General features: G+C 34.2%; 1 protein-coding gene across 1 annotated transcript; it reads right to left on the reverse strand.

Moving 5' to 3' along the window:
• Positions 1 to 10,332: 10,332 nt before the first annotated feature.
• On the reverse strand, positions 10,333 to 18,523 carry LOC150027263 (uncharacterized). The gene is made up of 10 exons (XM_090303069.1): positions 18,370 to 18,523; positions 18,201 to 18,278; positions 17,865 to 17,956; positions 16,698 to 16,775; positions 16,360 to 16,549; positions 11,596 to 11,812; positions 11,256 to 11,324; positions 11,066 to 11,141; positions 10,694 to 10,750; positions 10,333 to 10,544 (listed from the first exon to the last, which is right to left on the reverse strand). Exons 5-10 carry the CDS (start codon positions 16,540 to 16,542, stop codon positions 10,460 to 10,462), a joined length of 687 nt encoding a protein of 228 aa, XP_090159195.1. The 5' UTR covers positions 16,543 to 16,549; positions 16,698 to 16,775; positions 17,865 to 17,956; positions 18,201 to 18,278; positions 18,370 to 18,523; the 3' UTR covers positions 10,333 to 10,459.
• Positions 18,524 to 25,720: the final 7,197 nt, after the last annotated feature.

Genomic DNA, 25,720 nt, shown 5'->3' on the forward strand with positions numbered 1-25,720 from the left:
ATAAATACATATATGTAGGTTTTATTTTTTTACATAAATTATTTGAAATTTGATCACATTATTAAAAAAATATTTTTTTTATTTGTAAATTTAAAGGATGGATTCGGTTTTAATAAAATATTTTTTTTACATGTAAATATTATTAAATATATTAAATAAATAAAATGTTAAACAGTTAAGGTTATATTAGATACATATCTATTTAATTAATTTTATTAAATTCTTTATTTACTATTATTTTATCCTTGGAAAAATAAAAATTTAAGATATAAAAGTAACATGTCTAATAATATACTAAAAATTTGCCATTTTAAATTTTATTTCGAAAAATTAGTTTATATTGTTTTAAACAAATATTAGATGTACATTAATATACTATATGATAACTGAATTTCTATTTTAAAGTGATTTTAAATAAAATATAATTATTTAATTTAAAATTAATTTGTTAGAAAAATATTCTTTTGTAATTATTATATTCCATAAAACATATTTTAGAGAAATAAAATTTAAATTAATATAGTTTTAAAATTATTTAAACTTTTCTCCGTGGTGGCATCTAGTTTTTTTTTTTCTACATAAATTATTTGAAATATAATTACATCATCGAAATATTCTTTCTCATATGTATATTTAATTGATGGATTTAGTTTTAATAGAATATTTTTTTAATCTAAATTAATTAAATAAAATAAGTTTAAATAGTTTTCCATTATCTAATAAATTACTTAATATTGAAAGTAGACTTTCATCCATCCATTTAAAAATTTTTATGATCTGTTCTCGAACCAAAATCTTTCTATTCATTTTAATCATGATTAAGTTATTACCATATATAACTACTAAGTTGATTATGTTGGGAGAAATTTGGAATCACAAGAATTTTATAATTTTCAACAGGGGTGGCCGACGCGTCTGAAGTGTGCACTTTGATGCAAGCTAAGGTTTGGTCTTGGATTTCTGCAAAATCAAGTTCTGCTTCGTTTCCCTTTTCTAGTTGGTGTTTTGAACCTTTGGAATGTATGAGTTTAGTCTTTTGATGTGATGTTAGGTTTTTCTTGTATGGTTAGTGATAAGGGGTGTTAGGTAGGTGTTTTGAGCTTGTCTCTAGGTATTGCTTTATGTATAAGAGTTGAACCACCTCTGAAGTGATTCACATTTTATATTTAAGTGTTATTGCTGATAAAAAAAAAAGTTGACTATGTTGAGATTACAATATATGAGTAGGTGTAGTCATAAATATTTGTGTTTTATAATGTGTATTCGTATTTATTAAAATGAAATATAAATTTATAATTACAATATAAGTGTCTGAATAATAATATTTTTTATTAATTTCTAATACTAAATATAACTATATGTAAATAGTAAAAATAAAAAATACAGAAAGAAACATGCATTTGTATTTTCGTAGTATTTATAAATAGAATAAAAGGTGAACTTGGTTTTTTTACTTGATGGTGACAAATGCATTGTTGAGGTTGCAACAACAAAAGATTAGTTTAAAAGGTAACATATATAGTAATAATAATAATCATGATGAGAGCAAATAGAGGAAAGTGCATTCCTACACCAAAGCAGACTAAACTTATACAAATGAAATGCATAAGCATGCTTCCACTTTACCTTCTCCTTAATTCATTCTTGTGATTATTAGAATTTACATATTTTAATAAATAAATTTATAGACCTTTAATGTAGATTACAAATTAATTAAAATAAAATTAAAATTGAGGATTTTATTTAAAAATGGTAAAATTTAAGGATTAGTTAAAAAAAAAAAATCAATTAATAAATTCATAAATAGAATAAAGAGCAAATTTTCCAAAATAAAATTTATTTCTTCTCCCCACTTGGAATTCAAAATTTGACTGGTGAAAATCACAAATTATTTAGATAACTAATTATATGATGATTAAAAACTAAAAAAAATAAATTTTTAATTTTATTATTTTTATTGACTAAAAATTAGTCTCTAAAATAGATTAAAAGTGACTTAAAAACTTGGTTTCCAATTACATATTAAGAAGGGACTTAAAAAAATTTCACTATTTTTATTTTATTTTATTTTATTTTTATTATTAGCTATAAAAAATATAGTATCTAATTATATTATATTTTTTTTATTAAAAATAGATAATTTTTTAAGTATCTAATAATTTTTAGTTTATAAAATAGTATCTAAATAAGTTATTATAGAAACTATTTTTTTATATATAAATAATTTTCAAAGTTCTCTTGAATAGTAATCAATTATTTACTCTAATATTTATTTCATAGTCCCAAGAACATTTCAAGAAGTTAAAACCTTCCTTGTTTCATTTCTTTTGAAGAAACTCAATAATAAAGGCTAAGTGATGTGAATTTTATAATTTACTCTATAATTTTAATCTTTTATTGATATGTAATATCTTTTCCATTATACTTTGTGCTTAAAGTGTTTTTTAGTTAGTATCTATTTAGAGTTTTTTAAGAGGGTGTATATCTTGTTTTATTACATGCTTTGCATTTGTAGTGTGATTATAGTATGGTATTTCTTAGATAGTGAAAATAATATCTCTCAATTGAGTATATTTATATTGGACGTAGAATTGATTTGATTAAAACTCTAAAACATAAACACTAAACCCTAAATCCTTTTTATCCTTATCTTTCATTTTTTTTTTAATATATTTGTGTTTTAGCAAGAACTCGCCTTCTTAATAAATTATTTCAATAAAAGTTTTTCAATATCTATTTATTGATTAAAAAGAGTTTAAAATCACAAATTCAACCATCTCTTAGAAGTATATAACCCTATTTTCTTTACAAGAAAAACAATTATTTGATTAAGACGAACCATCCATCAAAGAAAAAAAAAACATCCATTAAATTAAAAAAAAAGTACAAAAACAAAATAATTAAGAGAAAATAAGAAGAAAGAAAAAGAAGAAAAATATTTATGAAAAAAAAAGGAGGAACAAGTTCTCTTATAGCAAATTGTTGAAGGAGAATCCTTAAATTAAACGAAAATTTCAAAACTATAATCTATATTACTTTTTCAAATTATGAAACTGCTTATACATTTAAAGTTATTTTTCATATGAATCTTATTATTTTAATTCATACTTATGAACAAAAAGAATTAGAAAGAAAATTATATCAGAAAAACTAAGCATAAAAAAGTGATGAAGATATCTTGAGAAATATTCTTCCTAAAGTTTTCGTATATCATTGCATGGACTTACATAGACATTCCACTCTATATGCTAAATTTTATGGATAAACTAAATATATATGAATATTTCATTATATGTGCTAATTTTATTTTATTTTTATAAAGTTTTCGTGTTAGGCATCGTTATGCAACTTGACATCTCAGCTAAGCTGACACCTCAAGTAACAACAATCATCTGTCATCACATGAAAAAAAAAATATTATTAAAAAAAGAAAAAAGAAAGAAAATACAAAAATATGGGGGGACTAGACCAAAACCCATATGTTAACACAAACGATACATAGGTAGATTATACATATTCATAAAGAATTCTAAGAACAGACTAGCTAGGAGTCTATTATACCAATGAAAAGATTCTCTATGAATAAATCCTAAATTAGCCAACTTATCAGCACACGCATTCCCTTCACGAAAAATATGAGTTACCCTAAACCTGATTGTCCCACGAAAATTAAGACAAGTATTCCATCGATTCTGAAGCATCCACGGAACGTTAGTCCTAGCAGTAAACGCAACACAAACCAAGGCAGAATCACATTCAAGCCAGACATTAGTAAGTCCCATTTTTTGAGCTTTCTCCATAGCATGTATAACTCCATAAAACTCAGCAACCAAAGCAGTTTGAACTTCAAGAAATGCTGAAAAAGCACCAATAAATTCTCCCATACTCCCACGAAAAATACATCCACAAGTAGCAAGACCAAGATACCCCCTAGCAGCCCCATCAGTATTAATTTTGACCCAGCCTGGTGAAGGAAATTCCCATCTAATAGGAAGAGGACGAAGAACTTTACCACTACGAGTCTTAATACCGAAAAACTTAATCACGTTGAAGTCCAACATATCATTCTTCATTGAAGCTTTAGACGAATTTCCCACTAGACAAGTTAAATATTTAATTATCGAAATAGCCTTAGAAACCCCAATCTTATCCTGAAATCTAGCATAATTCCTCATACGCCATATCATCCATATAGAAAAGGTTATCACCGCAAGCTTAATCAATTTAACCAAAGGACTACCATCACTCTTAATAAAAGAAAGTAGATCATCCTTATTAGAGAAATAAGAAGTAAGAAAAATTTGTCGTACCCAACTCCAAATATGCAATGCGTTAGAACATTCAAAAAATAGATGTTAAATAGATTCCTCTTGCTTTTCACAAAGCGAACACATAGAACATATATGCAAACCCTTATTCTGAATATGTTGATCTGTAGGAAGTCGCCCATGAAAATTTTTCCAGAGTACTAGAGTTTTGGAAGGCGGAATAGACGAAGACCAAATGAATTTACCCCAACCACTTGGAACTCCTGGTTCCAAGAAAAAAGTCCTAGCCGATTTAAGAGTGAAACGACCAGACTCATTTAGAATCCAATTAGGAATATCCTGTTCCTCTCTAATCATGATATGATTAAAAAAAAGAGGCATCTGCTGTAAAGAGAAGGGAATATTCCAATCACAACCTGTCCAAAATTGAGAGACTGTATCCGGAATGCTAACACCATCAGATAACCCTGCAATATTTGCTAAAGAAGTAGTAGAACACCATTTATCATTCCAGAAATTAATAAAAGAACCTGTACCAACAGTCCAATAAGTATAGTCAAGTATGGTAGAATAAAATTGCTTAATTCCAGGCCAGAAAGAGGAAGATCTATAAACCGTTCGAAATTCATATTTTGATTTAAGAACCCTGGCTTTCAAGAGTAAAGACCAAGGTTTGTCGCTATAAGCAAAGTTCCAAGCAAACTTAAGAAGATATGCATTATTTTCATGATGAAGATTAATGATATTCAAGCCTCCATCCTCAAGAGGTGAACAAATTTTCCCCCAATTAACGGTAGCAATACCTTTTTTCATAATATCACCAGTCCAAATAAAATTCCGACACCACTGCTCAACTTGCTTAATAAGTGAAACAGGCCACTTATACATATTAAAACTATAAGCTAGAGATCCAGTAATCACTGTATTGACCAGCTGAATTCGACCCATCATGCTAAGAGATTTACCTTTTCAAGATGCTAGCTTCAATTTAACTTTATCAGCCAAAGGTTGAAGAAATCGACACTTTGGAGCACCAACAAAGATAGGCACTCCTAAATAATGGAAAGGCAAACAACCATGACTACAGGAAAGAATATTTTGAATTTTTGTGACAAATCTTAGAGAATTATCCATGGTGAAGAAACTACTTTTAGAGTTATTAATATATTGACCAGAAAAATCACCATATGTTTTAAGAAAAGAACTCAAATTTCTAAGAGACTTAATATCCCCCCTACAAAAAATAAATATGTCATCAGCATACAAAATATGAGAGGGAGTGAGATAACCGTGCGGACTGGCCATATTTAAAATCTTCTTATCATTCACAAGCTTAGAGAGACCTCTACTAAGAACTTCCTCTGCAAGATAGAAAAGTAAAGGAGACAATGGATCACCTTGTCTTACCCCTCGACTGCAAGGAAAAAAACCCACCAAACTACCACTTATTCTTATAGAAAGCATAGCTGAACGAAGAATTGTACTAATCCAACCGACAAATGAGGGGTGAAAACCAAAGCGTTTTAAAACTAATAATAAGAACTTCCAACTTAGAGTGTCAAAAGCTTTATGAATATCAACTTTGTAAGCCACATTACCTCCTCTAACCTTTTTAGAAAGTAGGTTAATAGCTTCAGAAGCAATACCAATGCAATCCTGAATCTGTCTACCCTACACAAATCCATATTGATTAGGAGAAATGATTCTAGCAACCACAAGTGCAAGCCTATCCGCCAGTATCTTGGAAATAATCTTAAACTTGAAATTAGCAACAGCAATTGGCCTGTAATCTTTAATGGAATCAACACCCTGAACCTTTGGAATAAGAGATACCACATTACTGTTCATTCCAGGGAGAACCCAGTTTTGTTTAAAAAACTGTTGAACAGCATTGCAAACATCTATCCCAATAATTTCCCTGCAAGAATGATAGAAAACACCATCAAAACCATCAGGACCAGGAGCACTATTACCGTTAAGATTAAAAACAGCATTTTTAATTTCAGAAAAATCTGGACACTTAATCAACATCATATTCTCCCCAGAGGAAACCATCGCAGGAATATAAGTACCAATAAAATCTTCCATATTAACAGTATCCAGAACATTAGAAATAGACTCAGCATAAAGATTTTTATAAAAGTCCAAAATATGATCCTCAATGATTTTAGGATCCTCCGTAACCTCATTATCAATCCGTAGACGATGAATCCCACTAGAATTATATCTCCTTTTGACCACCGCAGGGAAAAAAGCAGTATTTCGATCTCCATCCTTGAACCATAACATCCTAGCCCTTTCTTTCCAAAACAAATACTGACAGTGAAGAGCATGATCAAGCTCCTCCTTAGCAATCTTTTCTTGACAGAGAAGTCCATCACTATCAGACAAACTAGCAGTCTCTAAGCTTTTTTGAATACCAAGAAGGATGCCCTGCTTAAGAAGAACTCCATTATGAACATTATCAAAAGAATTTTTATTCCAGTCTCGGAGCTCAAGTTTCAACCTTTTTAACTTATGTTGCAAGATAAACATAGGACAACCAACAACCTGATTAGCCCAAGAATCATGAATAAGCTTTAGACACGAAGTTTCCTGAAGCCACATCGAAAAGAAACGAAAATTGCTAACCTTCCGCAAAGAATTACTAGCAAGACTAGCGAGAATAGGGGAATGATCAGAACAATTTTTAACAAGAACCTGGTAAGAACAAGATTCCCATTCATCCAGACACACTCCATTACATAAAGCCCTATCCAGTCTTCTGTGAATTCTACGCAACCCTCTCCTTCCGTTACACCAAGTATAACAAGATCCAGTAAAAGGCATACAAGAAAAATCATTAGTATTAATCCAGTCCAGGAATTCATTACAAGAAACCTGATTAGGAGCCACCCCCCCCCCCTTTACAGTCATCCGCCGAGAGCACAACATTAAAATCTCCCAGAATACACCAAGGCCCTGTGAAGAAACTAAGATCCCTCCATAAAAATCGTCTAGACAAGTATGTGTTAGCACTATAAACACCTGCAAAGCTAAAACTTTTATCCTGCAAACGACAAGTTACAAAGATAAATTGATCATTAACAAAGAAATTTTAGACAAGATTAGGAACTGACAAACACCAAAGCTTAGCAACTTTATTAACAATAGGAGACGTAGCCACCAAATGCATATTAACAGATTTGAAAAGGACGTCGAAAGCATTAGTGTACGGCATCATGGGTTCAGCAAGAAAAACCAGGAGAGGTTTATGTAGGTTAAGTAAACTAAGCAACATCTCCACAGTTTTGTGGTTCCCCAATCCTCTGACATTCCAAAAAAATGAAGAGACCTTCATTGCGACGTTGTAGAGAGAACTGCCTTAGCAGTTTTCCTGGATTTACCAGTCCCCTTAGGTGGTCTCCCTGGTTTTCTTTTAGTGCGAACTGTTTCCTCCCCATTATCACTGTCATCCTCCTCCATGTCATTAGAGTCAGCCCAAAATTTTGAAACAACCTGATTTTCAATATGATCAGAATTAATTCCAACAATGGTAGGCGGAATAGTTGACGCTCCAATATGAGAATCAACTCCCACATCTGTAGTTTCCAAACCATCAAGAGAAGAAAAGTGATTTTGAAGGACCAACGATATTGCTTTAACATCCCCAAGATATTTAGCCTTCCGAGGGGAGGTATGAGGCGACTGAGATGGTACAGTCACAATAGCAGAAACCTCCACATTAGGAACTGGTGCATTAGTATCCGCATGTGATTTAACCCTCCGAGGAGAGGTAGTACACAACGGAGATGGTACAATCACAGGAACAGATACCTCCACATGATGATCATCAATAAAAGTTGTTGAATTTGACTCTGAGTCCTTAGCTTGCATAACAACAAGTGAATCCAAAGTGGGAGTGGACAACCCCTGCTTGGGTGAGGACCTATCATGATCTGAAGCATCCTCAAGAGGAGGCATATCTGCAAAATCATCCTCCCCTCCACCTGTTTCATCAACTTTCAACTTATCAATGAGGCCTTCCACGAGTTTTGTCTCCGGATCTTTTTTCCTATATTCTTTACGTTGTTTAGGAATCACGGTTCTCCCTTGGTCCCGTTCATCAAAAGATGCCTTCTGAGAAGGTTTATGTTAAGGCCCAAGAACACGACCTTGGTCATGGATCGCCCGACACTGAGCAAGCTCGTGCCCAATCATCTTACAATGAGAGCAAAAAGGAGGGAGCCATTCATATTCCACACCAGCTACAAAAGCAAAGTCTGGACGTTCAACCAAAAGTTGATCGGAGAGAGGGGACAGAAGATCAATATCCACCAACACTCTAGCAAACATACCCCTATTCTTTCTCATAGTATGCTCATCCAAAGATAAAGGAGTACCAAGGCCTCTAAAGATGGAATATATTGTATTTAGTTTCCAATACTCCAAAGGCAAATGGTAGATTCTAACCCATGTCTGAGCTTTGGTATTCTTCATGGTAGCTGGGACAAAGTCTTTTGTCCAGGCAAACAATCTCAATAAACCAGGAGATAACTTCAGCGAACCCATCCCGAGGGCCCATCGCATGTCTTCTATAGAAGCGAACTCAAACTCATAGAAACCTTTTTCAAGAGGAATTGCTTTCCATGGTCCAAGAGCTTTCCACACCGGCTGCAACTTTTTAGTTAAATCCAGGTGTGTAAGAGGTTTATCCCCCTTAGATAGAATAATCCGACCATGGAGATGGGTTTTGCAATCCTCAAGACCAGCCAAGTAATCTGCCTCATCAATCCGGACAGCAATCATGTCACCCTTAATACAAGGAGTAGGTAGCTGGGACAAAGGAATGTCACATGTATTTCCCAAAGCCTGAGCAAAAGTCTTCCTTTGACCGGATATAGAATATATTTTTTTATCAAGACATACTTCCCGATCCATCAAACAAGCCCATGGTATGAGAAAACCCGCAGAACCCTCCGTCATTTTAGAAGGCTAATAAGTTGCCGCCAAGAACTCTGCGCCGCACCTCCAGCTATTCCGCTGATGAAATGAGGCAATTTGGCTTTGAAAAACCCAATTCTGACGAATCAGAGCCACGCCAATCTAGAACCCTCTCCCCCTTCGACCATGGATAAACTAAATATATATGAATATTCCATTATATGTGCTAAATTTTATGGGTGAGATAAACATAATATTTTTTTATAAAGTTACAAATTGTTTGCTTATATATTTCCCAATATGTTTCAAACGAAAAACTTTCATCTAAAAAATTAGAAATTTAGGAATTTTAAAAATAATTTTGAGAATACATTAATTTGTATTTGACCTTACAATATAAATAAATAAATATGTAAATACAATTAGTAATTTTTTCTCCCCACTTGGAGTTTAAAAATAAAATTTATTTCTTCTCCCCACTTGGAGTTTAAAATTTGACTCGTGAAAATCACAAGTTCTTTAAATTTCGTTTCCCAAAATAAAAAAATCTAAAATATGATTTTTATAGTATTTATTGTAAAGTACTATTTTGAATTATATGATGGCGTAAAAGAAATAAATTTAAGGGATCAATAGGAACAAAATTAGAATTCAATATGTTTATTCATAAAAAGAGTAAAATACATTTTTTTCGTTGATGATAGACAAAGCATGGTGCTGAATAGTTCCTCTTTATGTTAATGGATACATTTTATTTTTACATTAACTTTGTAAGCCAATTTTTCAAAAAGAAAGATTATTTCTTCCTCTGCTTTGGAATTCGAAATTTGACGGGTGAAAAATAAAGCTATTTAAATTTCATTTTTTTTATTTAAATACCACAAAGTTAAAGTTTCTTGATTAAAATTTTAATTTTGTTGATTCAGCATAATATTTTTGTTTCAATTGTTTTTGTCAAACTTTACATTAGTTTACTATTTTATAGATACTTTTATAATACAAAAGAAAGTAATTTGACAGTAAAATAGATATGAGAATCAATCATATTTGATGGGTTCGAACAAACACACTCATAACAAGTTGAGAAGAACAAAATGGTGGGAGTTAATTCAAGAGACAGTTTATGGGATGATAATGATTCTTTGTGAAATATGACAACAACAAAAAGTAGAATTGTTTGCAGGAAGCCAATTTTTTCTTATGATAAGATAAATGTTACAGTTGAAGAGCAAATTAATACATGACATTTCTATCTTTGGGGCTGCCCCTTAAAATATCCTTTTTGTAGATTTAGCATCCTTGGAAGATGAACCAATTCCAAAAATGTTTCTGGTTTTCGTGACACTTGATGAACTAAACAAGATGACAATTGTTAATTAAAACAGAACATGAAAAAGGGATAAAAAGGTAAAATAAATTCAATCTTATAAACCAAAAACGATGGACAAAAGTGAATAACATGAAATAGTTTCAATGAATGAAAGAAATGATGTTATATGCACCTTTGACTCCTCTGTATACAATTTTTCTTCATTGCTGCAATATTCTTTACCTCATGACTGTATAAAATTAAAAAATATATATATAATTGAAATCAGTATTCAGTTGAGTTTATAAGCTTCAAGAAGCATGATCACAAAACAAAATTGTAGCAGACACAACTGTATGAAACATAATTATAAAATGGAAAATGCTTTCTCTTTTAATGTTTTACCACAGTTGAATCTATATCTATATGTGGCAAAGGGATGATAAATAACTGAATGCAATCATGCATGCAAGGAAGAGTGTAGTTTCTCAATGATCCAGAGAGAAAACTTGCTCACTTTCTTAGCTAGATGGAAGCATCAAATGATTATAAAAAGAAATATTACCTCTTCATAAATTCTATCTTCGCCTTCTTCATTATGTTGCTCTTAAAATTTGATACATTATATCCAGGTCCATTATCTACAACAGATCATTAAAAACATGAAATAAAAAATAAAAGCTAAAACTTGATCAAATTCAAACTGTTCTTGACAAAAGAGTAGTAGGTGAACTAAGGAAACTATAAAGGGTTACCTCCCCAGAATCTTCTTTTACTTGAAGGTGGAACTTTAGTGCATAGCCTTACTTGCCTGCTTTGTTTTCCTGCAAAAGTCCAATACTTGGTGGTGACTACTTGAAGCTAAACAATTTACAAGAAATATAACTATCCAAGAATTGCTACATTGCTCCTCTGTGTAAAATGTAAGGCTAATCATATCAAACCAGTAATTAATAGAAGTAGTATTGTTTTAAATCAAGAATTCATGTTTATTAGAAGTAAATCAATATATACAAAGGCACAGCAAGGTACCTTTCCTAAACAAAGAAGAAAAACCAAAAAATACATTGAAAAAAACAGGGACTAGGATCATACTTGCATCTTCTTTTTGGTACAGTTGCTTGATTCGATCAAGTGCTTCATTCTCAGCCTGAGCCATTTCCTTTCCTTTTGCCTCATACAGCTGTGCCCATTTAAATGACACTTTCTTTTCTTTCATCTTCTTAATGACTTCATTAGTAGAATTTGTGCCAAACTGCTTTTCAAAAAACTTCTTCCACAACTTATCAGTTACAGGGCTGAGATCTCTTCCCTGTGTTAAGGGTACCCATGTGTTACCCTGTGTATAAATTACTTCCTTATCAACACATTGCAATACACATCAGTTAATATGATAACCTTTCATTTTCTCTCTTTGAGTTACAATAACATGGTATCATGAGCTAGAGTTTTTTTTTCCGCTTTTCTTTCATTGCTTCCGATCCTTCTTCCTCCTCTTCTTCTACATCATCTTCGTCCACCCAGGTTATCTCCACCAAGAGTTCCTCCTCCGTCTCCCTACATCACCTTACCACTCCTATTCCGCTCAAACTGGATGACGAAAATTTTTTGTTGTGGAAACAACAGGTTCTGGCCACCGTTGATGGGTTATTGCTCTCCTCGTTTCTTGACGGAACTGACGTTCCTCCGCGCCGTCTTTCTGCGGCCGATGGAACCCTCACCCCCAATCTTGCATTCATCTCTTACAAGCAACAAGATAATTTGCTGGTTGCGTGGCTTCTGGCGTACATGACCACTCCGATTTTAACCCAAATGGTGGGTCTTACCTCTGCAACACAGATTTGGCAAACCCTAAACACATATTTTTCCTCTCATACTCGAGCCCAGATCAAGAAATTGAAACTCCTCTTAAAGAATCCAAAGAAAGATCGTTCTATCTCAGCATATGTTTTGGATATCAAACGCGCGGTGGATGCGCTGGCTGCTGTTGGTGCCCCAATCTCCGTTGAAGATCACATCGAAACCATTCTTGATGGTCTTCCTCCTGATTTTGATCCCTTTGTTGCTTCCATTCTGTCTAGAACTGATCCTTACAAGGTTGCAGAGATTGAAGCTCTGCTTCTGGTACAAGAAGAACGTCTTGAACGCCATCATCAACTCGATCCTCTCAGTTTTCCGGCCACTGCCGCTCTCTCAACTTGGACACCTTCGAATCCCACTAATGACAGAGCCAATTTCAAGTTCCATAGCAATCGTGGTGGTCGTGGGTTTTCTCGCTCCCAAAATTTTGCACGTGGTTCTCGCTTTTCCCGTTCTCCAGCTCGTGGTTCTTGGACCTCTTCCAAACCAACGTGTCAAGTTTGTGGCAAATATGGTCATGCGGCTCTCCAGTGTTGGCAATGGTATGACCACAAACCCACTCCACCTCCTCGTGCTAATTTTTCTCAATTTTCGATCTCAGACCCTGAACCCAGCGATGCGTCTCTTCTGGGCATTCATTCCACCACTGAGGATCCACTTTGGTACCCTGACAGTGGTGCTACACATCATGTAACGAAAGATCCCACTGTCTACACAACCAAGCAACCTTACAACGGCACTGAAACTGTTAAAATGGGTAATGGCTCAGGTTTGTTTATTGCTAATACTGGGTCTGCAATTTTTCGTTCTTCTCTCACGGATAAACCCTTATTATTGCGCAATCTATTACATGTTCCGCTGATAACCAAGAACTTACTTAGTGTTTCTCAGTTTGCTCGTGACAATCATGTGTATTTTCAATTCCATGCTAACCATTGTTGTGTTGTTGATCAGGCTACGAACAAAGTTCTTCTTCGCGGCATTCTTAAGGATGGTCTCTACACCTTTCCAACCATGCACACTCCTCATCTGTCCTCTGTTTTTCATACTTCTTTTGTAGATAATAAACTCACCGCCAATATCTGGCATGAACGTTTTGGTCATTGTCATTATGGCACATTAAAACAAATTTTACAGCATTGTAATATACGTTGTTCTTCTGATATCAAATTTTGCTCTGCTTGTATGCTTGGTAAAAATAAACAGCTTCCTTTTACTTCTTCTATTACCATTTATTCTCGCCCTTTGGAACTTGTGTTTGTTGATGTTTGGGGCCCTGCTCCTATACCTGCTTCCAATGGTGCAAGGTATTACATCTCTTTCCTTGATGCTTACACCAAATATACATGGATATATGTTCTGCATACTAAATCTCAGGTTTTCTCTGTGTTTAAAAAATTCAAAAGTTTTGCTGAAAACCAAACAAATTCTAAACTTTGCTCTATTCAAACTGATAATGCCAAAGAATTTCTTTGTCTTAAACCTTTCCTTGAACATTGTGGCATTCACCATAGACTTACATGTCCCTACACCCATGAACAAAATGGATATGTTGAACGAAAGCACAGACATATTGTTGATATGGGCCTAACGCTTCTTGCCACTGCTTCTTTGCCACGTCGTTTTTGGGCTGAAGCCTTCATCACTTCCACCCACATTATCAATGCTCTTCCCACCCCTGTGTTGAATGGTGATAACCCTTATGCTAGGTTGTTTAAACGGCAACCTGATTATAATGTTTTCAAAGTGTTTGGCTGTGCTTGTTATCCAAATTTACGTCCCTATAATAATAATAAGTTTAATTTTAGATCACAGTGTTCTCTCTTTCTTGGATACAGTCCAACTAATAGAGGTTATATCTGTTTCCTGCCCACTGGTAAGACTGTTGTGTCTCGTCATGTTCGTTTTGATGAAACTACTTTTCCATATAATGAAGACTCGAATAATTTTGTTATGCCTGCTGTTTCTCATAAGCACACACATGATATTTCCCCCACTTTGACTGTTGTTCATACCAATACTGATTCTGTTAATGAGCATGTTGTTTCTGGTAGCCATTCCACTACTGACATTGGTGCTTCTGCAACTGGTACCATTGGCAATTCTGTTCCTGCCATTGGTGCTTCTGCAACTGGTAATATTGATTTTCTTCCTGCTGTTCCTCCCCCTACTAACACTCATCCCATGACCACTTGTGCCAAGGTAGGCATCATTAAACCCAAAATTTATACTGTTGTTTCTACTATTCCTTCTCCTCCTTCTTCTGTCAAGGAAGCTATGACTTCTCCTGTATGGTCCCAAGCAATGACTGATGAGTATCAAGCTCTCCTCAAGAACAAAACGTGGACTCTCACTGCTCTCCCTTCCAATGCCTCTCTGGTAGGTTGTAAATGGATTTTTAAAACCAAATTGCATGCAGATGGTTCTTTTCAACGTTGCAAGGCACGCCTTGTTGCCAAAGGCTTCAATCAAACTGAGGGACTTGACTACAGTGAGACCTTGAGTCCTGTAGTCAAACCCACCACGATTCGTATTGTTCTTTCGCATGCTGTTACAAATAACTGGGCTATTCGTCAAGTGGACCTTGATAATGCTTTCCTCCATGGTGATCTCAGTGAACGTGTGTATATGCAGCAACCACCAGGTTTTATCTCTCATGATCCCACTCTTGTATGTCAATTACACAAGGCTATCTATGGCCTCAAGCAAGCACCCAGGTCCTGGTTTTCTAAACTTAGCACAACTTTATATGATCTTGGTTTTTGTCCTACAGTAAGTGATACCTCTGTGTTTACTAAATTCACGTCGTCTTATACTATGTTTGTCCTGGTTTATGTTGATGATATAATCATCACCGCATCTTCACCTACTGAAATTACTAACCTCATTACCACTTTGCGTTCTTCGTTTGCATTAAAAGATTTAGGTAGTCTTCATCATTTTTTAGGAATTCAAGTTTCTCGAACATCTACCGGTGACATGCATCTCTCTCAGGACCAGTACATACGTGAGCTGTTACAGAAAACAAATATGCTCCATGCTAAACCTCAACCCACGCCTATGACATCCTCTTCGCGTCTCCAACAAAATGCTTCTGAATCATTCCATGATCCTTCCCTGTATAGGTCAGTTGTTGGTACACTTCAATATCTTCTTATAACTAGGCCTGAACTCTCTTACTCTGTTAATCGTGTTTGTCATTTTATGCATGATCCGAAACTTCACCATTGGCAAGCTATGAAGAGAATTCTTCGTAATTTAGCTGGCACCATTACACATGGATTGTTTCTTCGCCCCAACTCGACGACCTCTCTTATTGGCTTTGCGGATGCAGATTGGGGTGCAGACGTTGACGACCGCAAATCCACAACTGGATACTGTATTTACATAGGGTCTAATCTTGTTTCCTGGTCATCTCACTAACAGAAAACAGTTTCCAGAAGTAGTACGGAAGCAGAATACCGGGCAGTTGCAGCTCTCCTTGCTGAAATAGTGTGGATTCAATCTCTTCTTTCTGAGTTGCGCATCCAAGGTTCCAAACCAAAGCTGTATTCGGATAATCTTGGAGCTGTTCTGCTAAGTGAAAATCCTGTTATGCACTCTAAAACGAAACACTTTGAACTGGACCTCCACTTTGTTCGTGATCAAGTTCGTAATAAAAAAATTCATCTTCCAGCACGCTTTCAAGTTGCTGATCCCCTTACCAAGCCTGTTTCTGGCATATTGTTTCTGCATGTACGGGATAAACTCATGGTTATGGTCAATCCAACCATGAGTTTAAGGGGGGGTGTTAAGGGTACCCATGTGTTACCCTGTGTATAAATTACTTCCTTATCAACACATTGCAATACACATCAGTTAATATGATAACCTTTCATTTTCTCTCTTTGAGTTACAATAACACCCTGCAAAACCACATCAAGCATGTTAGATAAGCACTTCATACTTGTTAAAATTTCATTGACAGTCAACAAGAACAACAAGAAGAGACCATCTTACCTTTGTGGACTTCTCCACGTTCATCAACTGGTCAACTGTGCAGTGAGGTAAGATTCGCTCAAGCAGATGCTCATCAACATAACCAACATTTCCAAGGTACCTTATATTATCTATCACTTTCTGAACACAAAGATCAACCAGAGTTGGTATCTTTGGTGCACAAAATTCATCTCTTCTCATCATAATGTCACTGCTCATCAAGAACAATAATAGAATTCGATTCAAAATACTAACCAACCATCAAAACTAACTAAATTCCTATGATATGTATAAGTCTTCTAATTTTCAGTCCATCAATAAACATAACCAAGATGATTTAAACTAAACCAAAACCTTACCTCGTTATCAAGTGACAGACTTTCTTAGGTTTCCAAATCCGAACTCTCTTTCAAACAAAAAGCAGGTGAATCCAGCGTCTGAAGAAGAAAAATTTGAACGTTATCTGTAGATCTATTTCAACATGGATTGCTTATAGTATGATTTAAAAAAGGAAACCTTTACTGTTAAAGATATTTTAATTTTGAAAATCTAATTTAAAATATTTAGTTTATCTCATCTTGATATTCTTTGTAAATCTATTATAAAATGATTATATCAAGATGGTAATTAATGACAAGAGTTAAAGAGGCAAATATTTTCCATTAAAGCTGATTCAATCTTTAAAATCTAATTTTATATATTTCAGCATTTATATAGATTTGGTGCATTAACAATAATTTAAGATAGGCAACTAATAACAATAGATAAAATTTAGTATCACATATCCATTCCAAAGTTAGTTATTCTATTCAAAATACTAACCAACCATCAAATTAATAATCAACTAAATCTTGATTTGATAATTAAATGTAGATTAGATTCAATGATAGATTTAATTGACTGATTGTTGCAATTTGAATATGAATCTTTAAATTATTTAATTCAAAATTAATTTGTTAGAAAAATATGCACTTGCTGATTACTCTTTACATCTTTTATTTTAGAAATCAAATTAATAATCAACTAAATCTTGATTTGATAATTAAATCTAGATTAGATTCAATGATATTTTGATTTAATTGATTAATTGATTGATTGTTGCAACTTCAATTTGAATCTTTAAACTATTTAAGTCAAAATTAATTTGTTAAAAAAATATTCTTTTGTAATTATTATATTTCATAAAATATATTTTAGAGGAATAAAATTTAAATTAATATAATTTTAAAATTATTTAAACTTTTCTGGGTGCATGTAGTTATTTTTGCTAAAAAAATATTTCTCATTTGTATATTTAAAGGATGGATTTGATTTTAATAAAATAATTTTGTTTACTTATAAATCTTAACCAAATTAAAATATGTATGCATGGTTGTCCAACAAATGAAGTATATTGAATGGAAATTATGTTACTGAAACTTGATAACTCAAATTTTCCCTTTTAATTGCTTCTTTTCAGCAATGCATATGTTTAAATTATATTACATAATCAGAATGCCAAACAACCAAGAATTAAAATTACTTACATCAGGCTATGTATCTGTAATGAATTCCATGATGTCATAAGCTATAACCACCCTTCCTTTTTTGCTTGATTAACTATTTCTTCTTTTGCGACCTGCCAGATTTATAAATAACTTAGGATAAAATAGATGGTAAGTTATAAGTATCCAACAAACCATCAGTATAATGTATGTCACTAACTCAATGTGACTTGTCCTAGGATTATTACATTAAACAATCTTAAATCGGGTATCTGCATCAAGATCATTGAGTTGAGCTATATTCCTTTGTTTCGGGAGTTGGATGTCCTCCTTCAACTGGAAAAAACCAACAGTTATTATGCTCCTACACTAAGATACCTGGAGATTGTCTTGAATCTCCTCTGGCTCGTGGCCGGTAGCAATAATCTTGGATCCTTCAACTGGAAAAAGAAAGACCTGATTGGAATAAGAAGAAGAGAAATGAAATTGAATTGAAGAAAAATAGAAACGTGGAATTGAATCGGGAATAAAGGGAGAGAGTGAATACCTGATTGAGCAGTGATTTCAGGTTGGAAGAAGAGAGGAATATCCGCAACATGATTAGGGTTTTCGATCTCAGAAAATGGTGGCTATAGAAAACAACATCCTTCTCCTTTTCTTTTGTCTCCTTTCCAACACCTACTGCACAAATACTCCCTCACACCGAAAAATGGCTTCCGGTGAAGGGGCGTGGAATAAATTTGGAGATTTGGAATGACCAAGAACAAAATTATTTTTGGGAACACAAAAATATAATTATTTAATTTTAAATTAATTTGTCAGAAAAATATTCTTTAATTAATTTCTACAACTAATCCTAATTCATTTATTTCACATCTAACTTTTATTAGAAAAGAAAAACAAAAGTATATCTTAAAATTTGTTAATTTAATGATTATTTTTAAAATTTTAACTTTTCAAGTAATTATTTATTAAAAATAAATCATTCAATTAAAAAATTATAGCAAATGAGTTTCTTCTCTTCTACAACTAAAAACTCATAAATTATCAATTTTATAAGTTAATACAACAAATAATTCTAATAGATCCTGGTATATGAGTAGATTAAAAAGTTGAATTTCACTAAACAATTAATAATTATATGATAAATTTTCTTATCATAATAAATCATTCTCTTTGTAAGGTTGGTAGTAAATCACGCTCTCGGACTTCATTAATCACTCTTTGTTGTTCAAAACCAATAACTTCGTTTTTTATGATTAAATATGGATTAGATTAAATAAATTTTTTCCTATCAAGATTAACGTATAGATGCTAAAGAAACTATAAATATGTGGTAATATTGGTTTTCTAATTGATTGATTTGAAATAAAGAAATGAAGGATGTCAATTTGAAATGAACGATCTGTCACTCTCCTATGTCATGATTAAAGAGGTAACAAAGAATGGTAGGGTTGGTTTTATGGCAGATTTTTCGTTTTTCTTCACAAACTTCCCAGACCATTTCTTTGAAAAGGATTTGTGGAAAGTCGTTTAGAGGTGGGGACGGGTTTTGGACGTTTTCATCTCTAGAAAGCTTAATTCTAGAAATAGGAGGTATGGTTTTCTTAGATTTCAAGGAGTGGAAGATGCGTACGCATTGGAGAAGAAGTTGGACGTTATATGGATCGGTACGTGGAAACTACAGGTGAATATACCTAAATATAGTAGGTCTGAGAGGATGCCTAAGAAGCGGGGTGAGCAATCCCGATCTACTGAGAGGTTAAGGGAGCAGGTGCAACAAAAGAAACGGATTATGCAAACCGGCACAGTTTGAAGGAGGGGGGCGCAGGCGCAACAACAGTTAACTTTCGCACAGGTGGTGTCTCAAAAGAACGCGAGTACGTCGAGTTTGGAGGGGATAGTGTCTCGGTTAAGAGTTCAGGTGGAGTCCTCTTTGTGGCAAGACAAATGCTATGTCGGGCGCCTTTTAGAGGTACCAAATATGCAGTTGGTTAAAGAAAGCTTCGTCCTGGGCGGTTTTGGTGTCGTGCGTCTAAGGTACCTGGGGGGAAAGTTTGGGTTAATGTCCTGTGACGAGGAAGGGCTTATTGGAAACTCTTAGAAGAAGGTAAGGACTGGTTCGTTGGTCTGTTCGGTTCGATTGTGCCTTGAAACGATTCCTTTATAGTAAATGAGAGGTATGCATGGGTAAGGTGTAGAGATATCCCTTTACATCTACGGAGTAGGCACTGTTTTGAACGTGCTGGGGCACTAGTCGGGAAGGTGGTAGAGGTGGACCAGACGACTATGGCTAGGGAAGTACTGAAGTACGTTCAGTTACGAATCAGTATTCTGGTAGGTATTTCGCCTTGCAAGAAGAAGGAGGTGAGTATAATGGCTTCTCTTGTTGGGTTTCTTTTGAAGAAGAGATGAGTATGCCGGATCTTAAGCTAAGAAGCTTCTTCAGTAAGTGGGGAGACGAGTCAGTATTGGAGTCTGCCGCCAGCTCGGAAGTGTTGGAATGTATGGCTTTAAACTAGAGGGGGGTGAATGGTTTAAAGAGGATTTCCGCAAACTTTTAAGTCAAGAATGAAATTACTTCGAGAAACACTTGAATCAGAATTCAGTTTGCCAAAACACAAAGCAAATAAGCACAGCACCAGAAAAACAATCGGTTGTTTCGCAGAAACAATCGATTGTTTATACCAGTTTGCAAATATAAAAAACTGAATTTAAAGAGATTAATGATAGAGAAAATGCACACAGAGGTTTATATTGGTTCACTCTAAACCCAGAGCTACATCCAGTCTTCCCAGAAACCACTGGGGAATCCACTAAGCAATCAACCCTAGATTACTTACAACACAACCAAAGAAGTGACTTTGATCCCCTCAAGACACACACTTCCTTTGGTCCAGCACAACACCACTAAGAATGTTGATCTTGATCCCCTCAAGAACACACAACACTTCTCAGCAATACACACAAAGTTACTTTCAAAAGTACAAAGGATTACACTTGTTACAGAGCAAATCTGAAATCAATACAAGATGAAAATCCTATCTCACACTCTTTGATCAATGCAATCTCTAAGCAATTCTCAACTTTTCAAAATCTCAAATCAGTTGAAAAACTCAAATATGTTTTTCTATATTTAAAACAAAGTTGTTTGTTGCATAATCATAACAAACTATTAATTGCCTTTAAAGATTGGTCAAAGCATTAAAAACTGGAGCATAAACAGTTAGAAAATCATTTAATGCTCAATCAAAGCACAAAACAGTTTTCTGTTATGGTCCCAAAACAAACAATCGGTTGTTTCCACGAATCAATCGGTTGTTTTGGTTTGACAGCAAGTCAACCATCAAAAACAGTTTTCAACCTTTCTAAAAACACCTAAGTATAAAACAATCGGTTGTTTCGACAAAACAACAGGTTGTTTTTCACTTAGTTTGAAAAACACTTTTCTTTTAAAAGGTTTGAGAATTCTTATGCTTTGGATTCAATCAAGAGTGGATATATACAAATTATCTATCCCAGATCCTATCTAAAGACAGCTCAGCAACAACAAGCACATCCAGCCTTTCATAATCCTTCAAAGGGTTTGGATTCTTCAAATCTTGAACACACTTGGTTCAACAGGAAGATGTTGGTGGAAGGGAGCGTTTGGCCTCGATGGGTTCTTACTCCGACGAAGAATACGAAAGAAGGAAAGGCGAAGAGATGACAATTTTGTGTAAGGTGGCGCAGGTAGAACCTATCCTTGGGGTGGCCCAACAAAAACGATCCTTTAATTTAGTAGTAAATGCTACTTTGGGTGTAGGGGAGGGAATCTTGGATGGTAAATTATTAGAGAAACAAGGTGAGGTGAGCTTTGTGTCGTGCGAAAAAACGTCTTCAGACTCTTCAAAGGTAGTTGGGGGTGTGATTAAATGTAGGGGAGTGAAGAATGCGGCTTGCATTAATGATGTTAAAGAGGTAACAGAGAATGTTCAAGAGGAGAATGGTGGGGCTCGCCATGAGATGGTTGGGGGGAGAGTAACGGTTCTGAGCTTAAACCGGAGCAATTACACATGGATTTAGGGTGTAGTAATCTGCATGTAGCTAGCCACGTTAAGGTTGGTGAAGTGCAGGTTCACAAAGAGCAAGGAATTGCGTGCCAAGAATTGGTTAGGGGAGAGAACAAGATAAATGTTTTTAATGTGGAGTTCCCAAACATGAATTCACTTAGGAGAGAAGTGCATGTTGCTCACATTTATGGCAATTCTGGTGGAGCATTCAATGAAATGCATATGGTGGTTGGGGGAGTATATGAAGCTGATTTAATAAATGAGGAGCATTCAAACGTGATTCCGTGTAGGAGTGAGAGGTATGCAGCTCACATTAATGGCAATATTGGTGGAGTAAATGAAGCTAATATAATAAATTAGAAGCACTCAAACGTGATTCCGTGTAGGAGTGAGAGGTATGCAGCTCACATTAATGGCAATATTGGTGGAGTAAATGAAGCTAATATAATAAATTAGAAGCACTCAAACGTGATTCCATGTAGGAGTGAGAAGCATGCAACTCACATTGATGGCAATATTAGTGGAGTAGAGAATCTCCAAGATAAGCATGGCACGGTGCGTCATAAGGTGGTTGGGGGAGTGAATGAAGTTATATTAATTAATGAGGAGCACCCAAACGTGAACCCACGTAGGAGTGAGGCACATGCAACTTTTTTTTATAGTAGTAATGGAGGAGTAGCGAATTCCAGAGATGAGCAAGGCTTGGTTTATCATAAGGTGGTAGGGGGAGTGAATAAGGCTAATATATTTAATGTGGAGCAATCAAGAGTGCATGTAGATAGCCTTAATGGCTTTAAAATGGCTTAGTGAATGATAGAGAGGAGTGGCACGACAAAGAAATAGTTAGAGATAGTAAGGTGGGGAGGTGGGTTGATGATTGGCGTGCAGGGCTTCCAGATGAGTATGAGGTGGGAGGTTCCGTTGGACCAGGCCCAACAGTTGTAGAGGCGGAGCAATTTGGAGAGGTTGTGGCAGGGGCAGTAGGGGTACAAGAGGAGGTTGTAGGTGAGGGAGGGGTGTCTTCTCCATTTAAAGAGAACAATTTGGTTGATGTGAGGGTGGTTTAGGTGGATTATCTGGATCAGCAACGGGTGTTGAGGTTAGTCCCTATTCTTTCGTCAAATAGTGGAACCGAGAATTGTAATAGAATCTTCAAGATGAAAAACGAAGAGTATGAGGCAGTCATAGTTTGGAGGGTAGGGAAGGATATGGGTTACACGTGTTCAGGTCAGGAAGATATAGTTATCAGCAGACTTCAGTCCTAGGAAGCTCGAGTAAGTGGTCATTTGAGGAATAACGAGGGGGAGATCAATGTGTTAGTTGATGAAGATAATTAGTATGAATATAAGGGGTATAGGAGGTTCAATTAAAAGAAGATATCTAAGCACGTTGATTAGCAACAAGCAGGCGGAAATGTTGTGCATACAAGAGATGAAGTGTTCAGAGCTTAATAAGGAGGGTGTTTTTCAATTGTGGGGTTCTAATGAAATAGAGTGGGTTGAGAATGGAGCAAATAATAGTGTTGGGGGGCTCATTACGATGTGGAGAAAAAGTTGTTTTCAGTTGTCCAGTTTTTGTAATGGTAGAAATTTTACAATCATTGAAGGGCTTTGGAAGGCTGATACGGAGGTCTCTGTCACTATTGTGAATGTTTATAGTTCCGACTCGTTAGGGGACAAGAAGGCAGTATGGGAGGAGATTAGTAAACACAGGTTGGTTCAGTTGTCTAAGAATTGATGTGTAGTGGGTGACTTTAACTCTATCAGAAGAGAGGAAAAACTTGATGTTCGTGTATGACTATAGTAGAGAAATAGAAGGTTTCAATTATGATTAAATTGATTAATTGTTGAAACTTAAATATGAATCTTTAAACAAATGTGATATGAGTAACTCCCTATTTTTAATATAAGAATTCACTTTTCATCTTCTTATTTTTGTTTTTCAATCTATTTTTAATTCAATTTTTTTTTACATTTTTATTTCTACATCCCTTTAACTCTATAATCCTGAATTTCAACAATTGAAAATAATTACCAAACTAAATTTTATCAATTTATTATTAAAAACTCTAATTCGATTGATTCAACTTGTCGAATACTTTAAAAAATGGGACAGTTGAATTCAATGAAGAAATCAAGATTTTAATATTTATTTTTATTTAATAAAAAATATATTTATAACAAATAAAAATACATATTTACACGTGTAACATCCTAAAGTTCTTCAGATCGTCCGACACCTGTATGATCATCTACTTGTGTACGTGTACGTAGTACCGTCATCGCAGTTCAAACACAACAAAGAAAATCAAGGGTAAACTAATGAAAAGAAATTTCATTACATATCTAATTCATGCAAAAAGAAAAAATCAAACTAATCATTTATAAACATTTCTTTAAATGTTGTCATACAAAATTTCAATACCAATTCCACCATTCATATACACCACACATGGATCTATTTTCAATTTGGATTTCATTTCAATCCTACTGACTACACATGAATCCATCGTATTCCGGAAGACTCATTAAGTATGTCCCTACCTGAGACTAACACCTGATCCAAAGATTGCCAGCGAATCCAAGAGAAAGGATCGGGGTAAGTTCGAACATCCAATGTCGAGTGTTTACAGCGGGACACGGTGTGTATGAACTCCCTCTCAGCCTCTCACCACATGATATCTTAGTCTATATGACTTAGATCATCAGTGAAGCTAGAGGATCTCTGTTAAACATAAACGTTTCATACTTAATGTCATCAAACAACAACTCATACATTATCTCAAATGTATGACATCAATTTCATATAATTTTCATCATTCATATATAATACATATCATTCAATCACATAACATTTAAAAAATCATATCATTCAAGAACTTTTCCAACATCAAAAACAATATTTAACTTTCAAACTCTCAAAATATAATATTTATACATGTTCACACAACATAAAATCAAACAATTTTATCAACTAACATCCCTGCAAGAAAAATTGAAACTTGGGACCACGTCCTCTCCACATTCAGAATTTCTAGCTTAAGATACTATTGAGAGTTAAAGGTAGCTTTTCTTACCTTAATTGTTTGTTTTCCAAGCAACTTCTAGAAATTTATCCTCTCAGTCTAGATCAACTTCAAGATTTAAATAGTCGCATTCTTACATGCTTCATAATGATCTTAAAAAGGAAGTTTGTGCTGGATTTAAGAATGTGGCTATTGACCATACTCACCCTTATAAATCTTTGTGCTGCATATAACAATGTGACTATGATAAATAGTCGTCGTTGTATATGGTTATTCTTTTTAGTACATTATTTTTAATGTTAATTCTCATTTAAATTGATTTGTTCAATTATAACCCAGCTAGACAAATACATAAATTCAAAGAATCAAATTATATTGATAAAAATGTATTACAAACACTAATAATATATTTATCTATCTATCTAATTCCTACACTATTCATCAGCTATCCTGGAGTTATAAAAATTTAGGAAATATGTGGACCAAGAATGTCTCACATATGATATGACTTTCGAAGACATTGGTTGCTCATTTGTGAAGAACTGCATTACAAAATAAGGTTCACATAAATTAGTGTTAAGATACATATATGTTAAAGAGTTATAAAAATAATTTACCATCATGTTATCTGATCTCAATCACTTTTAAGGCTTAATCTTACAATCGTAATCATCCATTGCATAACGTAATAGTCACACTCATAGCTTTCTGGTTGTCTATTACACTATAATTCAATAAAAAGTAAAAGTTAATATTGATAAACAATGAAAATAGAAAGATAAAAATTACAAACCTTTATTGTCATCCACTTCAGATTTTGA

The sequence above is a fragment of the Phaseolus vulgaris genome, chromosome 6 (assembly GCF_051622355.1).
Source record: "Phaseolus vulgaris cultivar YP4 chromosome 6, ASM5162235v1, whole genome shotgun sequence".
NCBI lineage: Eukaryota > Viridiplantae > Streptophyta > Magnoliopsida > Fabales > Fabaceae > Phaseolus > Phaseolus vulgaris.

Coding starts and splice junctions, on each gene's coding strand:
- LOC150027263 (XM_090303069.1), bottom strand. CDS start 16,542: ATGATGAGAAGAGATGAATTTTGTGCACCAAAGATACCAACTCTGGTT. Junction 11,325..11,595: donor GTACCAAAAAGAAGATGCAA/GTATGATCCTAG, acceptor GGACTTTTGCAG/GAAAACAAAGCAGGCAAGTA. Junction 10,751..11,065: donor AAGATAGAATTTATGAAGAG/GTAATATTTCTT, acceptor AATTTTATACAG/TCATGAGGTAAAGAATATTG.